Source organism: Leopardus geoffroyi, chromosome B4 (assembly GCF_018350155.1).
Source record: "Leopardus geoffroyi isolate Oge1 chromosome B4, O.geoffroyi_Oge1_pat1.0, whole genome shotgun sequence".
Classification (NCBI taxonomy): Eukaryota; Metazoa; Chordata; class Mammalia; order Carnivora; family Felidae; genus Leopardus; species Leopardus geoffroyi.
Window position 1 is genome coordinate 61,314,432 of NC_059341.1, and position 20,606 is coordinate 61,335,037.

At 40.2% G+C, this 20,606-nt stretch overlaps 1 protein-coding gene across 30 annotated transcripts in view; it reads left to right on the forward strand.

Annotated features, from left to right (window-relative positions):
- Positions 1-20,606, forward strand: part of PPFIBP1 (PPFIA binding protein 1) — a 173,431-nt gene that overhangs the window by 108,399 nt on the left and 44,426 nt on the right. For all 30 annotated transcript variants that reach the window (XM_045464428.1, XM_045464413.1, XM_045464422.1 and 27 more), the window contains 5 exons: positions 2,109-2,207; positions 5,361-5,566; positions 17,206-17,292; positions 18,448-18,561; positions 19,491-19,622. In XM_045464428.1, the coding sequence (XP_045320384.1) occupies positions 2,144-2,207; positions 5,361-5,566; positions 17,206-17,292; positions 18,448-18,561; positions 19,491-19,622 (603 nt within the window). In that variant the 5' untranslated portion in view covers positions 2,109-2,143. The remainder of the gene's footprint in view (positions 1-2,108; positions 2,208-5,360; positions 5,567-17,205; positions 17,293-18,447; positions 18,562-19,490; positions 19,623-20,606) is intronic.

The window sequence follows — 20,606 nt, forward strand, 5'->3', positions numbered from 1 at the left end:
TCTGTATGTATTTCTAAAATCTATTTATATTTGTATTGTTTTAACTTACAAAAATTTTGCTGAATTTATTGGAGACTTATAATTTGCTATTATACTATATAGATTTAATCATACTAGACATATATTACTTTGGTTTGTTTTGACAGCTGTATGTAATTCCATTGTGTAAATATACCAGTTTATTCATCTCCTCTTGTGTTGGACATTTGGTTTGTGTCCACATTTTCAGTCCTATGAACATTTTTGTATGTTCATCATTATGTACTTCAGAGTAAATATTGTTAGATTGAAAATTAATGCATTTAATTGTAGATGATAATGCCAAACTGTTATTCATAAAGTTGCTAAGCCATTTCACATTCCTACCGCCATTCCGTAAGAGACTCTGTGAGGCTACATTTTCTGTAATATTTGGCAGTGTCAGTTTGTTGTTTTTTTAAACCAGTTGAGTGGGAATAAAATGGTATCACATTGTTTGTCTAAAATTCCTTGTACTAATGACATTAAGCCTCTTCCTATGTTTATTAGCTGAAGGTGTATTCTGTTATACGTCTGTTCGTGTCAACCTGCTTCCTTTTTTTAATTGATGTGTAGAAATTATATACTTTAAATACCATTGAACTAGACCATCTATTCATGACTACTTTTCTTTTTAATTTTTTTTTTAACATTTATTATTTTTGAGAGACAGAGACAGAATGCGAACGGGGGAGGGGCAGAGAGAGAGGGAGACACAGAATCTGAAGCAGGCTCCAGGCTCTGAGCTGGCAGCACAGAGCCCAATGCGGGGCTTGAAACCCATGAACTGTGAGATTACGACCTGAGCTGAAGTTGGACGCTTAACCGACTGAACCACCCAGGAGCCCCTATACATGACTACTTTTAATTTGTTAAAGACGTCTTGGCATTTGCATCCATCATTCTCTCAGATTACCCTATTTAATTTGCAAACCTTTCCATTTTTCCTGCTCCATTTTTCCCTTTTATCACATACTACCTTTGCAATGTTGTATACATTTTTATTAGCTATTTTACATGTAGTAGTAGGCTGCTACTACATGTTAAGTATAGAGGTTGAGAATAAGCATTTATAAATATTTATTGCAGATAAGCAAATTATTGCTTTATTTAGGCCTTTTGGGAGAATTTACATGGGTGCTTAGTCTAGTATCTGAAGTGCATTAATTAATATTGGAAATCACATAGTCTTGACTTTTTCTTGTTAATAATCAAATTTTTTGCCAAGATAATTTCAATTATATTTTTTCACAGGTAAAAGAATGAGTAGATTGTGGCATAATTTCAGCATAAACCTATTTTTCAGATAGACTCAGATAAACAGAAATTTAATATATATTATATAAGACCTAGATTAAAACCTGGTCTTTGCTCTATATTGGCTGTGTTTCTGTTGCAAAAATCAACAGACATGTTTGATATTATCTATCTAATGGAGACAAGTTTATTCATTTCATAGAGTTGTTGTCATGATTAAGGATTATGAGTAATTTATGTAAATGTATAGGGACCACTGTAGGCACTCAGTACATGGTAGCTGTTGTTATATTACAAAATCCCAGTAGGTGTGTGCAAGTGTGTTTAGTGTATATGCTAATAAACTCTTCTCGTAGGCACGTCTTACGGTAAATCCTTATACGGGGGAGGGGTGGGGGTGGGGTGGGGGTGGGGAGACCAAAATTGGAAGAGCAGAAATTGGGTGGCGCTGGTGCAGGGAGAAAAAAATCTGTCCACTGAGCATTGCTGATGGCCCCTCAGGAAGTTTCCATCAGTGTCTTCAACGCTTTTCACAGAGACTTAGAGCTCTGTAGAGTATAGCATGGAAACCATTCTACTGGCTGTTAAACACCTTGAGTGCAAGAACTGAAACTTCCTTATTTTATTACCTAATGGAGCATGTGCTCTTGCAGGACGGTAGACGGTGGGCCACAGCATGTTAAGCGAGCCAGGTCATTCAGCTCTGCCATTTCAGAAGCTCTCTCTCCGTGTTTGACATCTAGGTGGGGTTGCAATTTGAAGTTGAGTTACCATACCCTCCAGGAAGCACGTGTCACATAAAGGATGTAATGGCGACATCATTGCTTTTTCAGCTCTAGGTTGGAATTTGCCCTTGACAGATAACAACATGATGAGTGATGCAAGTGACATGCTGGCTGCGGCGCTGGAGCAGATGGACGGGATTATAGCAGGTAATCTGCGTCCTCTGAAAGGTGGCGTCACCACATTGACTCTGCGCTCTTGGCTTTTTCATTACAACACTTTTATTCCCTTTCCACTTGCTTATTTTCATGTATTGACTGCCTTTAGATTCCACATAGTTGCATCTTGGTCCCTCTTCTCCATTTTATACATTTTATTTTAAAATGCGAAATTCCATTTCCATCCTAGGTTTCTGACTCAAGGATAAAGAAACAGCATCTCATGTGATTTTTGTGCAGGTAGTCTGTGGACCACACTTTGGGGGATACTGCTCTACCCTGTATCCACGGATGTTCTGATCTGTTCCCTGATCACTTTCCCACCAATGACTCTCACTTTGTATTTGCTTTCTCAGTTCTCTACTAAGCTTCAGGTCTCTAACTGCCAATCAGGTACTCCTTTGAAATAGCCTATATGCACATCCGTGTCATCATGTACAACTTTGAGCTCATTATCTTTCCTCAGAAGCCCCTCTAGTAGTCTTTATCTTGTCTAATTTCATAACCTTCCATCCACGCAGTTTCCTAAATAGAAATTTAAGTCATTCTAGACCTTTGTCCCTCATTGTCCCTATTTAAGTCAAGTTCTATCCATTCTACCTCCTTTCTGCCGTTCCCTTTTATCCTCTCTAAAACCTGTCTTGTCTGTGCTTACCACTGTCTGGCTTTATCCAAGTAACCCTCACACTTGATGTTCTTGAGGCTCTTGCTTTCTCGCTCTAGTCCGTCATTCTCTGGACCACCAGAATGTCCTTTATGAAACACACATCTGGTTGTATTACTCCCTTGTTAAGAACCTTCAGCAATTCTCTATTATGGAGATGGAGCAAAAACAGTGTAGACCATTGCCTCCTTGTTTTCTCTTCATGACCAAGGAGACTGACTAGCAGGTGAACATTTTCAGTCCCTTGTGGTCTTCCAGGGGTAGTGGCTACCTAAGGTCTCATGTCACATTTTGTATTTTGTCACAGGAGAAATACATTTATGTATTTAGGAACTTAGTGTAATGAAGAGAAGGTTGAATGGGCAAGTGGGTAGGTAGGTCAGGGTCAAAGTGGAATTTGGCCTCTACCGCTTCTCAGTTCGAGCTGTCTTGGCCCCTGTTGCTTACTTTTCTGGACATAAATTTGACCCTGCTCTGTTTTAGTGGTTCAGAGAAACCAAGTGTGTTTTCTTGTCAGAGGGTCTTCTCTTGAGGGAAGTGGCAGGTCACACTTTGGCCTCCTTTGTATATCCCGGAGACCAGATTTCATGTTGACCTCCTTTGTAGATTAGACTACATCTTGAATAGTGTATTCAGTGCTTGGAATATCAGTTTCAAAGAGGTTATTGGTAAACCTTACCTAGAGGAGGAGGTGACCACGAAGGTAAAGAGTTTGACAGTCATATCTGGCAAGGAAGGAACTGGTTAAGTTTAACCTAGAAAAGTATATTCTTGTTCAGGGCATGATATATACTGTCAAACAGTTGAAGGACTGCTAAATGTCTTTCTTTGTCACAATTTCAAAAAATATAACCAGAACCATTTGTAAACTGTTACCAGAGGTTATAACCTTATACTCTTAGTAGAACTCAAGTCAAGAGAAGTGGTATTTCTAGGACAGTAGTGGAGGCTTTATATTTTACATACTCCACTAGATGAATGTGTTTGTACCTTAGCTCTGGCAGGGCTTGAGGACCAACATTAGCGTTCTTAAGAAAATCAAATTTTCCAGGTCCTACCTCACAATGAGTCCGTCAAGTAGCTTTGTGGGTAGAACCTGGTTTATGTTCTCAAATTAACATCGGTAGTTCTCCTCCTCAGGTAGGAGGGAGGGGGGAGATAAGACTACAAATATTTGAGGAGTTTTTCTAAATATGCCTCTCTCCTCCATCCCCGCCTGTTTTGTGATGGAGACTTAACAGAATGGAGGGTCAGTGTGGGCACATCTGTTTTTAATAATATTAATCAGGTGATCATAATGCTTAAAACTGCTGGAATAGGACATTATAGCCTGTTATCTTTTGAATGCTTTCCTGTTCCTCCATTTCCCTGACAGACTCTCCTCAATGTATATTTTTCTGGATTCTCTTCTCAGCCTTACATGGTTCTGGAGGAGATTGATTCAGAGGGTTATGTGAAGCATTTAGCAGTGGGCCTAGCATATCAATGGTTACCCTTATTGTGGTTCAACGCAGGTTTGGGTCCAAATCATTTGGTCCAGTATTGAGCAATGTTGGTGGGATGGACTAACTGAAAGAGAATTCCTCTCCCTACCGTTGGAATTGATCAAGCTGTATAGCCACTGGAGAGAGAATTTACACATTGGTTCACAGTTTTCTTCCAATTAGAAGACCTTCAGATTAATATGGTGATAGCCTAAATATAGTAATTATTGATACTTAAGTATAAAGCTAGTATGTATAGTTGATAGACCAGGAAATAAAAATCAAAGAGATGAAGAGGATATATATGCATGCTTTCAGAATGGGCTGTGGGTTCGTTATGTGGTTTTTAAGTAGTAGAATGCTTTCCCTTATAAGTAATAGGAAACAAAAATGACTGTAAAACTTTTTAAAGCTGATATTAGCAAGAGTATTTGATGTTAGGCTGCAAACAAAATCATGGGAGAAAATGTTTATACACACAGGCTCATGCATTTATACACAAATGTATATGTAATTCATTGAACTCCCCCAAAGTTTAAATTCTGGTAAATTAACTGGGAGCTGGCCCTGTTACACTTGACATTATGCTATGCAATTTCCACCTCAATGTGCAACTTCTCTGCAGGGAATTTCAAGACTTTATGAAACTTAAAATTTATATTTTCAGCTGATCTGCTACCTTCTTAGCAGAAGGTACCTTATTTCCATGAGGTCAGCACATCCTTCACCAAAGCCCATCACATTCTTACCATACTACACAATTGGCCTCTCTATTAGGTATTTGATGATTGATATTTACCATCAATTATATGGTTTTATTTTTCTACCAAGAATCTATGACTTGGAAAGATTTTCATGACTGAATTATTTTCTTTTTCTTGTTGCTTGTTTTGATTATTCCTCACTGTGACCTGACTTGCTTTGGTCTATTATCTAAATCCTGTTTAGATAAATCCTGTTGCTCTCTGTGATTTTTTTTTTTTTTTTTTAACCTAGGTTCTAAGGCCTTGGAATATTCCAATGGAATTTTTGATTGCCAGTCTCCCACCTCCCCGTTCATGGGAAGCCTGCGAGCTCTGCACCTTGTAGAAGACCTGCGTGGGTTGTTAGAGATGATGGACACAGATGAGAAGGAAGGTTTGAGGTGCCAGATCCCAGATTCAACAGCGGAAACACTCGTCGAATGGCTTCAGAGTCAAATGGTAGGTGTCTGCACGTTACAAATCCCATTCTGTGAGTCTTTTGTTGCTTATTTCAAAATTTAGAACATAAAATAGTGGATTCGAACACGAAAAAAAAACAGTATAGGGCAGCAGGTTTGCTGTGGTTTTATCCCTTAATGGATCCTAATTCTCTTTAAGGGTAATTTTTTAAAAAGTACTGTTAGTGTACATTTCACGGGTCCCAGGAGTTCACCTCCTGATTTTGCCCATAAATGTGGGCTAGCTTTCAAATTTTGCTTGGATGACGTGCCGTGGCCTAAAACAAAGAGTCCTATAAGGGAAAGAACCTTGCGCGTGATAGATGCTTTCTCAGTAATAATGGGAAGTTCACTGTTAAAGGACCCAGTAGCAGTTCTAAATAGGAAGTAGGGTGCATAGACGCCTCCAAAAGCAGCGGAGCTCTGTAGCAGTATTTGATATGAAGTGCCATCTAGTGGTGTGTGGTGGTCATTTCAGTGCCTGTGCTCGAGTTAAACTGTAGAATTGGACTTTAAATGGTGCTCTTATTCATTTGAACAATGAGGCCTCTTTCTAGGCATCCGTCTCAAAAGCTGGTGGTGTGGCCGACGTGCCCTTTCCCTGAACACAATGGTAAATACCATGGTGTTAATATGTGTTGAACAAATAAAACCTAAAGAATACCGCTAAAAATACTCAAAGGAGAAGACAGGAAATGTGTTCGTTTTGTAGGTTATACACTTAAAAATGGTAAAAATGATACATTTTATGTGTGTATTGTACTACCACCAAAAACAAAAACATTAATAGGGTGATAAAATTGGGGGTTGGATGGTATTTTGGCATTTTCAGATGCTGGTGCTGGAGACCACAGATCTGAATTTTTTTTTTTTTTTCCAACGTTTATTTATTTTTGGGACAGAGAGAGACAGAGCATGAACGGGGGAGGGGCAGAGAGAGAGGGAGACACAGAATCGGAAACAGGCTCCAGGCTCTGAGCCATCAGCCCAGAGCCCGATGCGGGGCTCGAACTCAGGGACCGCGAGATCGTGACCTGGCTGAAGTCGGACGCTTAACCGACTGTGCCACCCAGGCGCCCCCAGATCTGAATTTTTATTTTGGCTCTGACCCTTAGAAGCTTGTATGATTTGGGGCAATTTTTTAAAAGCTCTTTGTGTCAGTTTCCTCATTTGTAAAATGAGGGAATGGTAGTTTCTGCCACATGGGGTTGTGAGTCCCTTGAATTAATTTATGAGTGCTTGTCAGTGAACCTGGTGGATGATTAGTCAAAAAAGGTAATACCACAGAGTAGATTGTAGCGAGTAGAGGGAAAACCACGGGGTCCCTTTGCAAAGAGGCCAAGAGAGGGTTGGCTCCAATTACTAGGAGAGTTAGGTTACACATTACTCATACATAATTCACTTTTTTGGGGGGGGGGGCGGAGAGAGAGAGAGAGAGTGAGTGAGAGGGGAGGGGGAGGGGCAGAGAGAAGGAGGCAGAATCTGCAGCATGCTCTAGGCTCTGAGCTGTCAACACAGAGCCTGATGTGGGGCTCGAACTCATGAATGGTAAGATCCTGACCTGAGACAAAGTTGGGTGCTTAACCGACTGAGCCACCTAGGCACCCCTGTGGTTCACTTTTTTGACAGAAGTACAGACATCTCTCTGACAGAAGTACAGACTGTGGAGAAGTTGCCACGATATTTTAGAAGCACTTATTACTGGTTACATAATTAAGATTTCATTTAGGTTTCATGATAGCCAACTTGGGAGTCCACATACTGAAGAGTAATACTAATCTTCTCAGTGCAACTGGGCATTGGCACTTCTAATTATTACCTTGCCTGGGCCAGGGAGATCCCCTGGTTTCCTGTAGGATGCTGGTTATTCCTTCTCTGCTAATTTCTACCACCTATTTAATTGTTTATGATCAGAAGCTGGATAAGAAAAAAGAGAAAATAGTAACCCTAGTAGTTTGTTACTGATGAAGGGATATTAAATCCATAAGAATGAATTTGTTTCAAGAAGATAGCTATAGCTGTAGCCTTCTAAACATGAACAATTTTCTTTTAAGACTCAGAAGTTCCTCTCTGTGGTAAAAAACAAATCTATTGAATATGCCGTGTTTGTTCAATTACTGAGGTAGAATTCTGTTTTGATTGTGAAATATTATCACGTTAATACAAATATTGATGGAGAATTACATGCTTTATCAAGCTCCAAGTTTAAGAGGGCAAACAGAAAAAATATGTCGAACTGTTTGAGCCAAGCAATTAGTTTCTGTTTACTTTAGGTCTAACTCAGTGAGTTGCCGAGAGAATTCTTATAGTGCTTTCTCCAGTAGACACAGTTGAGGATCGTGACCTTGATCAGGTCATGCAGTCCCAAAAGTGTCCGGTTATTTGACAGTTTTAATAGGAGGCATTCTCAAAATCAGCAGAAGTTACAAAAATGTAGTTTTCAACAAAGCTAGTGAAAATGTGGCTGGCAGAACTCCAAGTCAGGCGTCATGGCCCATGAGATAAGTAAGGAGAAGTGCACTGCTTCTGACCTGAGAAATCACCGCAGTACGTTTCTGTCTTAATCCTACATTTAAAAAAAGGCAGTATTAATTCTGAGTGTACCTTTTAAGAAAATTTGTGTAACCGGTTTCAGAAAAATAGAAACACTCGTGGGGGTACCTGGGTGGCTCAGTCGTTTAAGGCTCTGACTCTTGGTTTCGGCTCAGGTCATGATCTCCTAGTTTTGTGAGTTTCGAGCCCCACGTTGGTCTCTGTGCTGGAGGTGGTGCGGAGCCTGCTTGGGATTTTCTCTCTCTCTCTCTCTCTCTCTCTCTCTCTTCCTGCCCTTCCCCCACTCACACTGTTTCTGTCTCAAAATGAATTAAAAAAAATAAAAGAAGTAAATAAAAACACACATTATTTAAAGAGTTCAGATGTGGGGCATGTTCTGTCCAGGGCTGCTGGCTATTCTCCCCAGGTCCCTGATGCTCAGCTCCGTGACCCATTGCAACGCTGCCATCCTTGGATCCCCCGCTGCTCTCTGGCCAGCTTCTCTTTTCATGTGTGCCTCTGGGGGATGTTTTTTCAAGCCTTGGTAAACAAGGCACATTCAGATTGTATTCGGTATGTGGTCACAATTCTCTGAGTTATGCAGCATCTCGCTGAGACATCCTAGCTAAAGTTAAAGCTGCTCTTCCCCTCTGATACCAGGCTTCTGATAAACTCCCATGAAAAGTGTCCACAGGCAGAGGAAAGCAAGTGGACCGAGTCAGCAGAATTCTTGAAGGAAGCCAGTGCAGTGTGATAAGTGAGAGATGCACTTTGAATGAAAACCCTGGCCACCGATGTTGGTTAGGATTGAATGGAAAGAGACTTGTCTGTTATTTCATGAAAGTGAGCAAAGAAAGAGGAAGTGGCAAGGAAAATAGGGACAGTATTTTTTCTTCATCTCATGTTAGCCCTTCTCAAAGTAGAAGATTCTCTTGCTGTATCTGCATCCGGTCACATAGCTGGTTTTCAGCAAATGTTGAATAAATGAATGAATAATGTTGAATGAATGAATGAATAATTCTCCTACTAGAGTAGGAGCTGGGCCTTAGCTTCTAGGCCTTCATCTTCTATTCTTCATCCTTCTGTAACTCAGAGGGCTTTGGCATATTCTTGGGACCGGGATAACGTAGTCTCCACATAAACCCCTCTCCCTACTTTGAGCATAGTGATGCACATGAAAACAAAGTGAGGAAGGGCCAGTGCCCGTCTTCCCTACTCAAGTGAGGTGTCTAAAAGAATCTTTCGGAAGACACTAAAGAAATCCATCTCACTCACCCTGTGCTGGCCGTGGCTGCACAAATAAGGAGCTGTGCATGCATTAGTTGCATCATGGGCTAGCCAGTGTATCTTGGCACTTGATATTTTGGCAACAGAGATACCCAGATACTTCAAGGGAGGCTCCCTCCAGATGTTTCTAATGAGAACAGCAGATGAAAGCGCTTGGCATCTGCTGTTCTTGCAAGTATTTGAGATGTAGCTCTGTTTTTGGAGTCGTGGATCTTAGAAGCTAGCCTACCGCTGTGGTTTGTCTCACCCCAGAGCACTGGATTTTGCTCCAGTTGGCTGTCGAGTTAAGAAGATGTTTTGTCTCTGGAAGACAAGTACTGAGAAAATTAAAACGTAGAAGTAAAAGCCGTAGTCTGATTTTTGACCACATCTGCAGTCTTGGAAAGTACAGAGTGTATTCAGGCTTATTCTGAGCTTCTGTCTTTGATGAACTTCCTGACAACACTGAAGAAACTGATGTCTTTCCTGGAAGAGGGTCATGATTGGGCTTTTTGGGTGTGATGAAGTGTATATGAGATTGATTTCTCCCTTTGGTTTCCTTTTTTGAGCAGAGATGAGATTTTGGAATAGAGGGCTTTCCGAAGAGGTTGTCCCTGTTGCCTTGGCATCGTATTTCCTTTTTAGAGCCACAGCAGAATCTTCAGAGGGAAAAATAGATGGAATGTTTCAAGACTGACCAAGTCAGAGGTACAGTAGATAGTAAAAGGGGAGCCAGCCAACCAGACGGGATGCTCCAGTGGCCCCGAATGGCAGTGGTGTTGCCCCGAGATAATTACAGCACAAGGATGAAGCCTCACCACCCTCATTCCATCATATTTGGTGAGAGGAAAGGGAGCAGAGTCCTGCAGCCTGGTGGCATGATTTCTAACGTTGTTGATATATTCTTTGATTCTATGGACGGTAGTGTGGGAGATGCCTTCTTGTGCTGTTGAACCCCGGTGAAACGTTGACTGTGATGTTCATGGCTTTCAGGTCTTTCTCAGTCTATTCTACGAGAGTGTCTCGTAGAGAGCAGGCAAAGAATGTATGCATGCAGCAGTAGAGAATGTCTGCATGCAACTGATTAGGAGGCATGAGGCCCTTGTGTGAGATGTTTCCTTTGGTAGCTGGAGATAACATTTAATTAGAAGAGCTTTAGTGGGCTGTGCCTTCCTTTTTCTTTCTTGATCCTGAATTTTTTTTTTAAATGTTTATTTTTGAGTGAGAGAGAGAGAGAGAGAGAGAGAGAGGGAGGGGCAGAAAGCGGGGGACAGAGGATCTGAAGTAGGTTCCAGGCTCTGTACCGACAGCAGAGAGCCTGATACGGGGCTCGAACCCACGAACTGTGAGATCATGACCTGAGCTGAAGTCGACGCTCGACTGAATGAGCCACCTAGGTACTCTTTGATACTGAATTTTTAAAAATGTAATCATGAAATCAAAAACTGTATGGCAGTTTTTAAAACTAATTTTCAAAGTAAGTATGTTGACCTCGATGGATAGTATGTATATGTTGGAGGGGGGCTGCTGCGTGTGTGTATGTTATAGTACTACTCTATTTCTTAACATTTGTTGTCCTTATAAAATTGAGCCGATGTTCTTTTCCCCATTTTAATTTAGCTACTCCCCGTCGTGTTTTGGGAATGTTATATTCAAAATGAATTCTGTGCTACAATGTAAGTAACTATAATTGTGTCAAATCACTACTTGTGTGTTGATTTTGGATTTAGACAGGACAACAGAGCTTAGGAAAGAACAAAGCAAAATGAAGTTTGGGGAGAAAAGGGAGACAACTGTAGACTAATGCAAACCAACAAAACTAAGAAAATTAAAGGAAAACACAGTATGATGCTTTCAGAAAAATAATGGGCAAAATGTTCTTGTCTACTTTGAAATAATACCTGTTGGTACTGTGTGATGGGCATATAAAGTTTCATCATGCTAGTCTCTATTTTTATATATATATTGAAAATTTTGTATAATAAAACATTTTTTGAAAGGGAGGCACATGAGACAAGATGCTAACATTTATTATATCTTTATACTTGATTGTGTATGTATTTGATAATTAAAAGAAAATTAGGGGTACCTGGGTGGCTCAGTCAGTTCAGTGTCCAACTCTTGATTTCAGCTCAGATCATGATCTCATGATCTCAGGTCTGTGAGTTTGAGCCCCACATTGGACTCTTGAGCCTACAGCACGGGCCTGCTTGGGATTCTCTCTCTGCCCCTCCCCTGCTTGTGCTCTCTTTCTCACTCACTCAAAATAAATAAACTTTTTAAAAAAGGAAATTAATACTAAAAAGAAGAACTTCTATTTAGGTGGTGATGGGTGAGGTATATTGTGACTCTAATGTTATTTGTAGCACCTGCCATGTGAATTCAGGCAATTCATATTCCCAGGTGTGGTTCCTGACTAACTCTAAGATCTCATAATTCTGTAAGAAATAGAACTTTTCAGACATTTTCCCCTCATCATGCCAGGAAAATCTGGCAAACACCATGAATTCCTTGATTAAAGTATCCTTATTACAGTCCCGCTGGATCCCCTGCCCTTGCCTCCCGAGTGTCCCACACCCGCCTCCACACGCACTGCTAGCTGGATATGGTATTGAAACCCCCACGTTGATTCCAAGTTTGACTTAAACTTTCAGGTGGACTAAATGTAGTCAGTAAAGGGTTGCATCATGAGTTAAAGTAGAAAGAGTTATTCTGAAGGCATCTCTGGGATTTTGAGTAAGGTAATTTGGGCTGGTGTTCAATGCTCTGGATGCCCAATTGACTCAACAGGGGTTTATACTAAATATGTTTTTAATTATATGCTACGATTTTTTTTAATTTTTAAAAAATGTTTTATTATATGCTAACTAATTTGGATGTAAATTTTAAAAAATAAAAATTTTTTTTTTTTAAATTTTTTTTTTCAACGTTTATTTATTTTTGGGACAGAGAGAGACAGAGCATGAACGGGGGAGGGGCAGAGAGAGAGGGAGACACAGAATCGGAAACAGGCTCCAGGCTCTGAGCCATCAGCCCAGAGCCTGACGCGGGGCTCGAACTCACGGACCGCGAGATCGTGACCTGGCTGAAGTCGGACGTTTAACCGACTGCGCCACCCAGGCGCCCCTAAAAAATAAAAAAATTTAAAGAAATGTTTTATTGTTTACTTTTTGATAGAGACAGACAGAGCATGAGCAGGGGAGTGGCAGAGAGAGAGGGAGACACAGAATCCGAAGCAGGCTCCAGGCTCTGAGCTGTCAGCACAGAGCCCAATGTGGGGCTCAAACTCATGAACCATGAGATCATGACCTGAGCCAAAGTCAGACGCTTAACTGACTGAGCTACCCAGGTGCCCCATGTGCTCATGGTTTTATAAGAATCTTGGGAGAATCAAAAGAAATGTACGACATTTTTGCACTGAGGGACTGTTAGGAAGAATAAGTGACCAGCTGTTATAAAATCACTAATAAACTATCCATGGCAGAATATGATGAAAAGCTAAATTGTGAAGGACAAGACCAGACACAGAAGGGAAGCCTGTGGAGGGGGAGAAGAGAATATGGCACAATATGAGGAGGGGGTAGGAACTGGATTGGTAGGAACTTTGAAAGATGGATTTGTAGAGGCAAAAAGGAATGGGGGGGGGTGAGTAGACTGGTGGACACAAAGCCTTGGGGTAGATGTTGGAGAAGGAGAATGGAAGATAGTTCATTAAGAGGAAGAAATTGAGAATGGTAAGGATAGAGGTGATCATTGTGAGTCTCAGAGAAGCAGGAAATTAAGGTTCCAAAGTATACGTGGAATAATGAGCTTTTTTAAAAAAATTTTTTAAAAATGTTTATTTTTGAGAGAGAGTGAACACGTGCATGAGTGGGGGAGGGGCAGAGAGAGGGAGACACAGAATATGAAGCAGGCTCCAGGCTCTGAGCTCTTACCACAGAACCTGACATGGGGCTCGAACCCACAAACCGTGAGATCATGACCTGAGCCGAAGTCAGATGTTTAACCAACTGAGCCACCTAAGTGCCCCAATGATGAGCTTTTAGAAGGAGTTAAGACTCAATCCCTCCAAGATTGGCAGAGGGAAAGAAAGGAAAGATGTTGGAGGCAGTATATACATTATGCTTTGGAGAACACATTACATAAGGGGGTTCATGCAAGATAGTCTCAATTACTAAAGTCCAGTAAAAAGGCTCTGGCAACACCTCCTAAACATGGTCGGAAGAGACAATACAGACTTGAAGTTGACCATGGAGGACATACCAGGTTGTAGGGAAACATGAATGAAAGACTTGCTGAGATGTAAGAAAGCCAAGTTAAAACCAAGCGTTCATTCTCTTTCATTCATCGGATGTTTATCGAACACCCCTCATTGTTCATTCAGCTCATTTGGTTCGTACTCATTGTATGTCAGATGCAAAGACAGACATACTCACAAAGAATGGCAGTTTGTTGGAAGAGAGGGACGTATGTGTAGCCAAGGTTAACCTAGTCCATTCAGTATGATGCCTGCTGTGGTGAGGGTTCATCTGGATGTTGTAACTGGCATGTGAGTGAACAGGTAATTCAAGGAAGACTTGACAGACAAAGCTCTAATTGAACTGGACTTTAAAGAATGAGGAAAGATGAGGAAAGGGTGGGAAATACTGTCCATGCAGAAGGAACAGAATTAGTGTGTGAGAGAGCATGCCATGTTTGGCTTTTGAGTGGTCTGGTAGGCAGAGCATGAGAGTCGGAGGGAAAAAAGAGGTGGTAGGATATTTGCCCAATGCAATTTACCTCTGACATTTATAAGGCAAAGGTAACAGAATTGGCAGAAATATAAATAAATGTGTGAACAAAATAGACCTTTACCTACTTGAATAGATCAACACAGGACTTTAAAATTATGCAACTACTCCATTGGTGGCCCTTAACTTTTGCTTCATTTTGCTATAGTGACTTTTAATGTTTTTTTTTTTTTTTTGATTACTCAAGCATTATGAACACTCATAAATATCAGTAGTCTTGAGAAGTGTGAGTATGTTCATTGTGAGTCAATTTTTAGTAATTTAATTTTTTTTTTTTTAATTTTTTTTTTTCAACGTTTATTTATTTTTGGGACAGAGAGAGACAGAGCATGAACGGGGGAGGGGCAGAGAGAGAGGGAGACACAGAATCGGAAACAGGCTCCAGGCTCTGAGCCATCAGCCCAGAGCCTGATGCGGGGCTCAAACTCACGGACCGCGAGATCGTGACCTGGCTGAAGTCGGACGCCCAACCGACTGCGCCACCCAGGCGCCCCAATAATTTAATTTTTTTAAGTTTATTTCTTTTGAGAGAGAGGGAGAGGGAGAGAGGGAGGAATGGGGGAGGGGCAGAGAGGGAAGGAGAATCCCAAGCAGTCTCCACGCTGTCAGTGCAGAGCCTGATGCAGGACTCAGTCCCACAAACTGGGAGATCATGACCTGAGCCGAAATTAAGAGTCGCTTAACCAACTGAGCCACCCAGGTGCCCCTAGTATTGTGATTTTAAGATAATTTTGTGATACTGATTTTGGAACTTCTCCTTTCCATATCATATGTAGTAGCTTCACAAAACGTTTGTAGGACTTGCTATAGAAACACTTCTAATCTTTCTATAATTTCCTTCAGTCAGCAGGAATAATGACTTTTGCTTTTTGTCCTCATTGAGCAGAAACCTTTTTTTTTTTTTCTATCTAATGAAATGTATCAGTTTATAAAGATTTGCTTGTGTGGGGCTTTAAAAGCAGTTGCCTGCTAGTGTTCATAATCAGAATGAGAAATTTAAAGCTATACAGGGCCAGTCTGAGTACTTCCTTAGATTGAGGACATGTATTATATACATCCTGGCTCTTTTCCAAAAAATGTCCTCAAGAAATTACATAAATTTTGGGGCGCCTGAGTGGCTCAGTCACTTAATCATCTGACTCTTGATTTCGTCTCAGGTCATGATCTTACGGTTCGTGAGATTGAGCCCTGTGTTGGGCTCCTCACTGACAGTATGGAGCCCACTGGGGATTCTCTCTCTCGACCCCCTCTCTGCCCCTCCCCTGCTCACGTGCATGCACACACGCATGTGCTCTCTCTCTCAAAATAAGTAAACGCTAAAAAAAAAAAAAAAAAAAAAAAAGTTACATAAATTTCATTTTCATGGTGGTCCCCAGGGTTGAAAGTCTTCCAGGCTATTCCATCTGACTCCTCATAGTACTTGTGATTTAATTCTGGGTCCTTCAGTTTACAATATGAACAGAATTATGCTGTGGTAAATTGTGCAGGTATGTGGTCTAGCAGCTGATATTAAAAATTTTATCCATTCTAAGTACACATTGTAGGCTTATTAAATTAGCTTCTGATTCTTTAGTTGCCTCATGGGAAATACATCCAGTGCATCTAAGTTTTTAGAAGCAACATCTTGAAATTTCGTTTTTTATGAAAGCTCCTGTGTGTGTGTGTGTGTGTGTGTGTGTGTGTGTGTGTGTGTGTTCTCCTCAACAGATGGCTTTTGTTATTCCCACAATTTGTACTGGAAACTACATTATTTGGGAAGGTAGAATAATAGTACCAAAATAGTACCAATTAATTCTGGAAAATAATGGATGTCACATTAGCCGGGTCCTGGGTGTTTAGGCTGTAGTTTGTATTTTCTCTGATTCTAAATCTGAAGTTATTTGCTTTTTTGATTGAACTCTGGATGGCCCCATCTAACCAATTAGAGCTCTCGTGGCTTTTCTTTCTGTTGTACTTCAATGAGGAATCAAGAAATTCTATTGGGATTACATATCATATGGTTATGAGGTATTTAAATGAGATAACAAGGGACATACCACACATACTGTATTTCAAAATGTCGTTTTTGTGTTGTCTGTTCTCCGCAAGCCTTTTCATGTGCCTCTTTAATGACTTTCATATATGAGACTGGTGAGAAAAAAAATGTGACTTGCTTCCCCAATCTATACTTCCTTTGGCATTTATGCCACGCATAAACATCGGAATCTGATAAGAAAAGACATGGGTGCCAGAGGGAGGGGAAGACAGTGAGCACTAATGTAAGCAGAGCCCTGGGCCAAGTGCTCTGGTTGTAGGATGATGCCCATTTACAGGCTCTGGCAGGAGCTGGGCATCATTGTAGGACCAAGCAATCTCACAAGAAGTTAATGAAGTCAGGATGGAAATTGGTGAGTTGCTGATGAGGATGGCTAGTCAGTGCTGCCAGGGAAAGTCACGGTGGACTGACTACAAAGCTTGCAGGGGAAGAAAGAAAGGTTTCAAAGACAGAGGGAAGACTAGCCCTGTGATTTGGACGTGAGTAGCAGGGAAGAACCTTGTGTGAGCTGTCCCCGCTGCCTCCCGTGTAAAGCAGGCATTTACAGTCCTGGATTTGGAATTTGGGGGGAGGAGAGGGGAAGAACAGAAGGGTGTCCCAGGAAATTCCCACTGTCTCCACCCAGAATTAGTGGCACTGAGCATTTGGGGGGAAATAGGAGTTTTGTGCCTGATCACACACATGTGAAGCTCTGCATGATTTGGGTGTGTATCCACCTGCCAGTAAATATTAGTAGCCACCACCCCTCTTAGGTCATGATTTTCTGCTTGATGAGAAGTTGTCTAGTTTGGTGATAACATGCCTAAATGCCTGACATGCCTGTTTTACCTATTTTAAGCTAAATGAACCAAGTTGCAATCTCATATTTTCTGTTAATGAGAGCAACAGCTGTGCCCAAGTCCATTCAGGTTCCTTGGATTAAAAACATATGCAATTTTGTTTGCCCACAGCAGTTTAGTTTTAAAGAGAGTTGAGCCTTACACACATTATTTTATTTTATTTATTTTTTTTTTTCAGACAAATGGACACCTGCCTGGGAATGGAGAGGTGTATCAAGAAAGGCTAGCCCGTTTAGAAAATGATAAAGAATCTCTCGTTCTTCAGGCAAGTGATTTTACAATGTTCTTCTTTCTTCATGATGTATTTACAAAGACCATTTTAAATTGGGATGGTGTATTCAGATGCTTACAGGAGCCAGACTGCTACCAGAAGTAAGTGCATAGGCCATCTGAACACAACAGGGAGAGGTGGGTACTGTGGGAGAACAGGGTTTGCTTACCTAGTCTAGAGTGAGCTAGAATCCGCCTTGGCTCCTCTGATGGCAGGCACGGTATCATCTAAACTGATTTTCTGATCTGATCTGTCATCTTATTTGATCTGATTTTTTAAATATACAGCAGATATTATAATTTCATATATACTATATATATTCATAAATATGCATATTTCTCATTTGGAGTATGTTTAATTTTTCAATTTTAAAAATGATACCATGAGACAAACAAAACATAAGTGAGTAGTGGAGTATATATATATATATATATATATATGTATATATATATATACACACACACACATATATATATACACATATATATACATAAATATATGTGTGTGTGTGTATATATATATATATATATTTTTTTTTTTTTGGTATTGAGCTAAATGATTTGCAGTGTATTTACTAGGCTGGTGATTGTTGGGGAAAGACTCAGATTTTCAATAACCACTGAAGATAAAAGACTAATCCAGTATCTCCTTATGGATCTTTGAGTTACATCCTAGATTGGAACACATATGTAGACAATGTGATCACGAAAGATCTCATGGAATTTGAGTTCTGCGGATCCTTTTCTTTACTCTTCGTGAAGTACCAAACCTGAATAGTCCTTCTCTTTCAGACATTAACTCCATCGTCTATCTTAATTTCTAGTATTATTTCCCTCTTCCACCCCACCCCCCGAAAAAGATGATTTGTTAACATGCCCTCTCGCATAAAATGAAATGATTTTAACCTATAAATATAAGGTATCGCACATTGCCAATCACCCCAACCTCCTTAAAAATTGGAGTCCTCAGATCAACAAGCATCTGAAGTAGGAGTGTAAAGGACCGCTGTCTTACAAATTCACAGGTTTTTCCTTTACAACCAAATGAGTAGTGACATCATTCCAGTTTTTTTTTCTATTTAGAGAAATAAAGTTTGCAGTGGGACCCACATTCTTCCTAATCCATTGCAGTATTTTGCTCTCAATACAGGTAAGTGTGTTAACAGACCAGGTAGAGGCTCAGGGAGAGAAGATTCGAGATTTGGAGTTTTGTCTTGAAGAGCACAGGGAGAAGCTGAACGCCACAGAAGAAATGCTGCAGCAGGTAATGTACAGAAGCTGGCACCAAGGTGCGATTTTCTTGCTCAACTATTTGAAATGCTACATTTACGTGTAGTGTTCACTCTGATGCAGCAGTAAATCTCATGACTCACTTACACCGGCATAGTTTAAGCAAAAACCTAGAGTAGCGGGGTCTTAAAACTTCACGTAATTACAATCTGGAATAAAATACTGATAGGATTGTAGATAATTTTAATGTTCTTCTTCATGCTTTCATATGGTTTCCTAACACCCATCCATGAGCATATAGTGCATGATTAGGAAAAAAGGTAAGTACCTTTAACTGAAAAAAAACAAAACAAAACACCCAAAAAACCAACTTGTAATTTATGTACACATACAGACACACACACACACACACACACACACACACACACACACACACAGTGCTCATATTTGAGAGGACCTATAATACGTATAGGGTACACTCTGACACCCTGGAAGGAGACTATTTTGGTTTGAGTCTTATCTCTGCCATTTCCTTGAGGAGAGTTCTTAATCCCTCTGTTCCTCACCTTCCTTATTTGTTGAATGAGGATAATTCATGAGTTACCTTTAGGAGCTTTTACTTCATAAGGTTGTTTTGAGGATCGAACCACTTAAAACATGTCAGAATGGTGCCTGTTGCTTAGCAAACATGTCGTCATCAGTGTTATAATCAGGCTTGGCAGCATTTAAGGCTTATGATGTATATGTATGTATGTATCTATATAATATACGTCTCCCCAATAAGCTGGTGTGTGTTTAGTTCTGCTCAATGAAAGTTAAAGCAAATAATTTTTTCAAATTTTATCTATTTAGTAATTAATCTTTCCCAACTGGATAGTTAACCACTTTGCCGTTGTGAGACATATCCGTATGTGACTACTGGTAATAAAACAACTTTTGAATGTATCTCTTAAATTCTAATAGGAGCTTCTGAGTAGGACATCCTTAGAGACTCAGAAGTTGGATCTGATGGCTGAAATCTCTAACTTGAAGCTAAAACTGACGGCTGTAGAGAAGGACAGATTGGACTATGAAGACAGGTTCAGAGACACAGAGGTAAGTGACACCCCCTCTCTTTATATACAGATATGTACATGTGTGTGTGTGTGTGTATCTCATACACATATCTCTAGAGCAAGTGGAAATTCCTTGTAAGTGTGAGGCGAGACAGTTAATTACTATATGCTCTCACTCATCCATGCTTCTTTTTAAGAATTAACTTTAAGTACATTGACTTTTTATCACTAAATGCTAAATGGCAATATTTGTTTTGAGAGTTTTGATATTAAAAATTAATCCTTTCACTAGTCTTTAGGAATACTTTTGCCTTCATGATATTTGGAGCTTCTGTCTGTTCATCTGTCTGTCCATCCTTCTGTCCATCCATAGTGGTTTTCTTTGTTGTGGAAATAATGGGTTTAAGTGTACCATTTTACTAAAAGCTATTAAGTATATTCATTTATTATTTCTGAGAGAGGAAGGAAGGGAGGGAGAGAGAGAGAGGGAGGGAGGGAGGGAAAATGAACACAAGTGGGGGATGGGTAGAGAGAGAGGGAGACACAGAATCTGAAGCGGGCTCCAGGCCCTGAGCTGTCAGCACAGAGCCTGATGCGGGCCACAAACTCATGAACCATGAGATCATGACCTGAGCCGAAGTCAGATGTTTAACTGACTGAGCCACCCAGGTGCCCTTAAAAGCTATTATTAAGTTACACTGATTGTTTATTATATAATAAGTAAGTCTTTAAATATGTATAGAAAACATGCTTTCATTATATAATCATAAAAAAAAACCAGATTTTTAGAGTTTATTTAGTTTGGCCTTCTACTTTGGGTCTATTCCACACATAAAGCATTCCAATTAAATAAAGCTCACTAAACTTTAGTGAAACTTGGGATAGATTCTACAGCTTGAAGTACTCATTTTGTGGTTAAACCTGCTTTGTTTTTTGTACTATTTTATTAATCTGGGTCTTTTATTTGCTTATTTGTTGTTGGGGAAAGAGCATATCCATTTGAAATTTATTTATTTGACAAAAG